This window comes from Propithecus coquereli, unplaced genomic scaffold (genome assembly GCF_000956105.1).
Source record: "Propithecus coquereli isolate 6110/MARCELLA unplaced genomic scaffold, Pcoq_1.0 Scaffold14, whole genome shotgun sequence".
Lineage (NCBI taxonomy): Eukaryota > Metazoa > Chordata > Mammalia > Primates > Indriidae > Propithecus > Propithecus coquereli.
The window spans coordinates 15178329-15186144 of NW_012138302.1; the positions used below are offsets into that span (position 1 = coordinate 15178329).

Below are 7816 nucleotides of genomic sequence, written 5' to 3' on the forward strand. Positions count from 1 at the left end.
AAAAAAAACCATAAAATTGTACACACCCTTTGGCCAATTTTCTTTCAATAAATATAGGTTATAACCTTTATAATGGAAAAAATGGTGCAAATATTTTAAATGCCTGAATTCAGTTTAACCTCCTACAACCTCATGGAGTCTAAGGAAGGTATCTGAAACGGCACAGGATTAGGGGTTGGACAAACTTGTGTTTGAATCCAGGTCTGATACTTACTAGCTATATGATCATAGGAAAGTTACCTGATTTTTCAAAGCCATAGTTTATCTGTGTAATGAGAAAACATCAATCTCATGAAACTGTGAAGATTAATTAGTACATCACCTGATACATTGTGTGCTCACTAAATGAAATCTATTGTATGAGATCATCCTCCTCTAAATAAATGTCTCAGCATTCAAGAACTTTTTCCTTAACATAGTTTTTCTATTTTTTTAATTACTAGCATTAAAAATGCCTTTTATTCCATTGCAAGTAATGACTACTTTTGTCACTTATTTGTTAAACTATGCTTTAAGAGCTAGCTTTAGAACCTATGAAAAATGCACTGGTTTAGCCAGCATTTCTAATTCATGGATATTCCATTGGCTCACATCATTAAATTCAATATTGATGTTTATTTCAACTTCTGTATTTTTGAACATTTAATAAAATAATTACCTAAAATTTTCTCCTTTAAAAACAGAATAGTTTGAGAGTATACAAGAATTTAATCTACTGGACACGTGGAAATTAGGAGACTGGCTCATGATATAGTCATTCAATTATAACTTCATCTGAACACTGAATATCACAGTAATTTTAAAGTATTTTTATTCTTATACGAACTGTTAAAGATAGGAAACATAGTTACGCTGATGATGAAATAAGAGTAAGTACATTTATCTCATCAGGATTCTTAAAGATACATCAAGAAGAGATCTCAGTATTTTTTAAGTGTTAAAAGTAAGAAATATGGTGATAGTTATATCAAATTTGGATCTTCATTTACTGGAAATAAACTATACCCACTTCCAAGGTTTTAATTGGGGAGACAGGCTTGCAAGTAGCAGCCTGGAACTCTTCCTTTTGTCATTTAGAAACAAAGTAGAACAATCACAAAAACTTGTTGATTTTTTTAGCCAGACACACCTGTAGTCCCAGCTACTCAGATAGCTGAGACAGGAGGTTGCACTGAGCTATGATCATGCCACTGCACTCTAGCCCAGGCAAGAGAGAGAGACTCTGTCTCAAAAAAAAAAAAAAAAAAAAAACAAAAAAACAAATAAACAAACAAAAAACTTGTTGATTTTTGTAAGTAAAAAAATGTAAGAGTTACAAATTTAAGTTTTAGAAAAGTCAGTCTTTGTCTATTTTGATACCATAAACATAGTTTCAATCTATATTTTAATATATATCCATTTAAAAATGTGACAAATAATGCTTTATTTTATGTTAATGTATCATTTATTAAACAAGAAAAGGGTGAAATTTGTTTAAATGTATTTTGTTTAATGTATTATTAAATGAACTACATGTATAATTTAAAAATAAAATATAGTTTACTTAAAATTACTTTCTCATACCCAAAAAAACTATACAAAAAAATTTGTTCTTGGAAATGATTACACATGACCTCTAGAATAAACAATAAAATAAAAAGGACTAAAAAATAACAGCATTCTATTAATAATTAAGAGATATCACCATTATTTTGAAATCAGGAACCCATAAAAGGTTAGATATAAAGTACTACAGAGCAAAATTTGATAAAAACTATCTCGGTGACTTAAGATAATTTTACCTAGAGAAATTCAGTGAAAGATACTCTGAAAATGATTAGAATGACTATCCTAAACAGAACTAGTTGAGTCTTATTTGTAAATGTTAGTGAAATAGGAAGTGATTCTGTCCTCGTATATGATTGCATCCACAGGCAAGATTTACCAGCCATAGAAAATACCTATACAGAATCATTGTTTAATTTAGAAATTATTTTAGTCAGCTAATAAATTAAATTATATGTCTAAAAGTTGGGTACAGGGAGATAAAGAATGCCACCAGTGTTAACATTTAATCTCTGTATACAATACCTAATTTTTCTTTTAAAGAAAAAGGAAATTTAGTAAGATTTCCTTCCTATTGTAGAACATGTCTCCACCTGTGCTTCTGAAAGACTCTCTGTGATTCACACTAGAACAGGATCTCTCAGACTTATGGTTCAAAAGCATAAACTTGGCAGGGATTTCAATTTATTTATTGATTCCCCCCACACACATCCTCTTGCCAGTTTCAAGAACACATTTACTGATATTAATACTAACCTCCACTGTTTTAGTTCAAAATGTCACTATCATAAGAAAAATAATAATTGATAGCTCTGATACAAACCCCTGGGGGTGGGAGGGATCATTGTTGCCCGGGAATTATTGTCCTGTTGCTATATCTGTGTATGCCTTGTCCTATAACTAGGAATATACACTCTTTAAGGACAAAGTCCCTGTCTTCTATATACCCTTCATACTCTGAAGCCCTAGTCGAATACTATGTACACAGAAGGTGTGAAAGATGTGCTCTGGGAACTGAATCCTTTCAAGAGAGCATTGTTAAAACAGGCCACTGCCCCTTGCTTGATCTCCAGCTTTCTACACGAATAGACGTAAAAAGATGTATGTGTGGATGGATGTGTGTGTGTGTGTCTCAGTGTATTTTTCACCTGGTGACTAACAATTAATATAATCTTTACTCTGCCATTACAGGACAATAAAGATGATATCAGTGACAAAAAGAATTAGTAACAATAATAAATAAGGTTGGGAAGTGCTGATTCCCTAATACATGCCCTTTGGGAGACCTACTGCTTATAAATAAAGGACTTTGGTAGGGTAAGTTTATTTTGTTTTAATATTCTCATAAATCTATAAAGGTAGCATATATGAAAACTGAGGACGAGTGAGCAAAATTGCAATGCTATTAGTGATTACACGTAACTCCACAGTGACACCTCTATGGAAAACTCACTTAGTCAAAAGGTAGTGTGTCAGATCTTCATATTTATTTCCCTATACTCTCCTTCCTCCAATTTAAACCACCACCACCACTACAAGGTGAGGGTAAACGTTCACACACTTACTTTTCACCTGGACTAGTGCAGTAGAGTTCCTCATTCCAAACCATGTTTCATAATGCATTCAGAATGATCATTCTCAAAATTTTCTCTTGATTATGACCCTTCACACAAAAAAAAACCTTTCAAGGTACTCAGGGTCTCTACAATGAAGCCCAAACTCCTTATCCTATAATTCAAGGTCCTCCATGATGTGACCCTAGGCTCACCTCATCTCCTACTGCACCCTCAATGCTAGCGTCACACATTTTCCAGAACACATCACACCTGCTTCTGTCTCAGCTTCTACACTCAAGCTGGTCCCTTTACCAGGAATGGCTTTCAGTCACAAATTCTTACCCAATAAAACTTCGCTTGTTAAAACTCACAGTTCAAATGTCCGCCTTCTCAGTAAAGCTTCTCTGAATATTTGGTCATCCCTAAAGTCCTTCATTCATTCAACAGACATTTATTGAGTACTTATTATGCACCAGTCACTATATAAGTGTTAAAGACATAATGAATAGGCCAAATAAGCATAGTCTTTACCTTCATAGAGCTAGTCCGTATCTCAGTGGATTGCTATGAGGACTAAATGAAATGAAATATATAAAGCACTTAAAATAGTATGTAGCACAGCCATGTTCAATAAATATTAGCTATTAGTATTGCTGCTTAACCATCCTATCTAAAATAGTTGCCGCCCCCATACACACACATCGCTTTATATCATACCCTGGTTTATTTTTTCTTAGCATTTGCAACTACCTTTCATTATATATTTATAGATGTTTATTATCTATCCTTTCCCCTTTTTTTTTTTAACCACTGTAACCACAGTGCCTACAACCTGGCCCTTAGCAGCTGGTCAAAAATAATCTCTACACCAATGATCTTTACATTCTAGAGATAGAAACAGACTCTAATCAAATAACTATAAGATATTAAAAAGTACAATTCATATGTATTCCATGAGAAATAGCTACATAATAAAGAGGGGTATGACCTATGTTTTTTTTAAGGCAGGTAGAACAGATAGGATTCTCTTGAGTTCCTTGAATTGAAAACTCCAGGATATGTCAGAATTAAGCAAGCAAGAGAAAGTACCACCACAGGTCATTTGCACATGCTGTTCCTTCTATCTGGACTACTCTTTCTATAACACAACTCCTATAATTTGATCCCTCAGTTCTCTATTTGAAAGTAAGATCCTCTGCAAAGTCATCCCTGAGTATCCCATTCCATTATGCCACAACTTCTCCTTTGTTAGTACATTGAGAATGTACTAAAACTCTTCACATTTAAAATTACATACATAAGATACAAAAGGCAGGGACCACATCTGTTTTACTACCTGCGATATCTCCAATGCCAACATAGTCGATGGCACTCCAAAAACACTGTCAGAACGAAAAGTCAGGACTATATCTTACACCAGTGGTTCTCAAATTGTGGTTCACAAACCAGCAGCGTCAGAATTACATGGGTTCTTGTCAGAAATGCAAACTCTCAGGGATCCTAAATACCCAAATAGGAGTACATAACTCCTCCCTCATTACTTATACCCCAAACCTAATGAATCAAACTAGGGGGTGTGGGGGGAGAAAGTCCTTCAGGAGATTCTCATTTTGAAGTCTGAGAACTCATCTTAAACATCTCAACTATTTAAACACAACTTAATAAATATTTGACAAATATAAAGCTTTATAATAATCATTAATTCAACTCTATTTATTGAGTGCCTGCTAAACATATTGCACAAGGAAAACAAAAAAAGTAGCCTCTACGATTTCTAGCTCATAATAACGTAATATTTTGCCTATTTTCACCTCTCCTGTACACATACTCTTACTCTGTGTGTCAATGGTAAGGAAAAATCAAGTTAGTTACAGGCAAAGTCTAAAACATAACCATGCCTAATATAACTGCTATGGTCTGAATGCTTGTGGTCCCTAAAAATTCTTATGTTGAAATCTCAACCCCCAAAGTGATGGTATTAAGAGGTGGAGACTTTGAAAAGTGATTAGATCACCAGAGCAGAACCCTCATGAATGGGATTAGTGCCCTTATAAAAGAGGTCCCAGAGATCTGTCTTGCTTCTTCCACCATGTGTGGGCACTGTAAAAAAGGTGCCATCTATGAATCAGGAAAAGAACCCTCACCAGACACTGAATCTGTTGGGCCCTTGATCTTGGACTTCTCAGCTTTCAGGACTCTGAGAAATAAATTTCTGTTGTTTATAAGCAGTTTATGGCATTTGCTACAGCAGACTAAATGGACTAAGACAGTATCTTTCTAGCTTCATTTCCTACTATACATCTTCATTCTTGCATCCTTCTATGCTATATAAAGGTAATCCTGCTTCCTACAATGCATCCTAATTCCTTTTTGCTTTCTACTCACATTCACAATGAAGCATTCTTTCTCTTTCCAAAATGATCTATATAAATCCTATTTATCTTTCAGGCCCAGCTCAAATGACACTTTGGGATCCTAAATACCCAAATAGGAGTACATAACTCCTCCCTCATTACTTATACATTTATTATCAGTGGGAGGGCTCGCACTTCCAAAAATCTAGCAATTTGATGTCTTAGGGAGGATGGCTTGTTATTCTGAAGAGAATATCACCATAACTCACTAAATTTTCTTTCTGCACCAAAAATAAGATTCTCAAACTCACTCTGACTAGTCCAGTTACCTCAAATTTCAGTTTAAGATTGCACTTGTCAGGTGGGAAAATGAGACCATAAAGTAAATCACTCAAGCACCTAGCTGGCCTGAGCACTAGGAATAACAGGAATAAGTAAGGCACAGGTCCTGCCTATAAGAACTCATATTCCACAAAGAGAAAGAGGTTAGCACACAGTAACAGGATGATGGGTTGTAAAAGTGAAGGAGACAGACATGGGAAAATGACAACTTAAAAATGCAGAAGCCAGGGAGTTAGGGAAAGTTCATAGATTAAATGATTTTATAGTAATCCACTTTCCTAAAGAACAGATGGAGGGAAAATAGAAACTGACTAACCTCCTAGGAGAATATGATTATTAGGATTTAGTTTTGACTAGAATGTCTATTCCTCTCAGAGACCAAAATTTAGCTTGTTGCATATGATGCAGCAATGTTTTCAATAAATGTACTGCAAACCACTGTAATCCATCTCAATGAAAAAAACCAACTGAAGCCTCAACCTATTTTGAAACAGGAAGGAGAAAATTTGCAAATATAAGGTTGTCCCAACTAAAGCAGAGAGGGCAAAACAAATGAACCCTTTAGAAGGTATTAAAGAGGCTGTCACAATCTGACTGCCAAGCAAGCTGATTGTCAGTCCTCAAATGCCCTTGGTCTCTGCCTCCAAAATAAACAAATCATTTGTTCTAAGTTATAATAGTCAAGCCTGTAAATAAATATTTTTAAATTTCCCAAGCTGTACCTCCCCACTAAAAGATGCTCAAAATTTAAAAAAAATCAAAATATCTTTTAGCTACTTTTATCGAAAGGCTAAAATATCTCATAAGGTCACAGTATGCACGTTGGCTCTCACTTTATCACTCTATAACACACCATCTCTCAGGTTTTGCAATGACAGTAGGTAATAAGGCTTCCAGGCTCTCTTCAACACCTCCAATCTCCCCTTTCTCCAAAAACAAAAGGAAGAAGAAAACTACATATCCCTATCTGCCCACCCTACAGTTCCTGGGAAGCAATAGTCCTCAAATTGTTCCTGCTTAGACCCCTGAAGCCTGTAGAAGGAAATGGGGACAGCTGTGAGAGCGGGCGAGGAAGGACATCCGATAAAGGGGAGAGGAAATGTGCATGAGTGGACGAATGGGAGAAGGGATATGGAGAGGAGGGGTCAGTGGAGATAAAATGGTGATGGGGGGTGAGAAGAAAACAAAAAAACAGGGAGGAAAAGGGAGAAAGGAGTAAAGATCACAGAAAAGAAAAAAAGATAAAATGGTAGAGAAAAAGAAGGAAGGGTTAGGGTTAAAGGAGGCGGAGAGGGTGGCAAAGTGAACGCGAAAAAGGCTGTCACTGGGGGTGATAAAAAAGGATGTCACTGGGAAGAAGGAGATTAAGGGGGTGTTACCTAAAGGGCTTCACCCCAGCAGGTGAATGGGATACACAGGGAAGGAGCTGGAAACCGAGCAGGCGGTAACAAGGGGCTGAGGGTGAAGGCAAGGAGCCTGAGGGGGACACCAGAGCTAGGGAGGGGCAGGCCCGCGGGGACTCGGGTGGCGGGAGGGGGCTAGGGGGGCGGGCGGCTGCGGCTTGGGCAGGCCTCGCTCCCTCACCATGGCTGAGCCGGCCTGGTCCTCGGGCATGCAGCCTCTGTCCTGGGTGCGGTGGCGGGCCGGACCGGAGCCCGCCCCCAGGCTGAGCCGGCGCTGGGGCTCCAGGAGGCTCCGGCGAGCAGCGACTCCGGGTTCGGCCTCTTTCCCTCAGAAGCTAGAACAGAAGCAGCCGCAGCCGCAGCCCGTACTGGAGTGCAAACTCCGCCCCCATGAGGCCCCGCCCTGGCTCTCGAGCCCAGCTTGGCCCCGCCTCCTCTCGCAATGCGCAGACTCGACCGAAGAGTCCCGGCCCCAAGTCCAACCTCTGGCTTCTCCCGTCTCCCAGGCCTTTAAAGGAACCATACACTTCAAATCCTTCTAGGCTCCTTTTAAAAATGAGGAGAGCTTTAAGTATTACGTCATGAACAAAGACTAGCGCACCCGCTCGTTTCAGTC

At 37.9% G+C, this 7816-nt stretch overlaps 1 protein-coding gene across 1 annotated transcript in view; it reads right to left on the bottom strand.

The window, feature by feature from the left end:
* The window catches only part of ZYG11B (zyg-11 family member B, cell cycle regulator), a 75440-nt gene extending 67918 nt beyond the window's left edge, over positions 1-7522 (bottom strand). The window contains exon 1 of the mRNA XM_012639497.1: positions 7382-7522. Within this exon, the coding sequence (XP_012494951.1) occupies positions 7382-7411 (30 nt within the window). The 5' untranslated portion in view covers positions 7412-7522. The remainder of the gene's footprint in view (positions 1-7381) is intronic.
* Between the last annotated feature and the right edge of the window lie 294 nt (positions 7523-7816).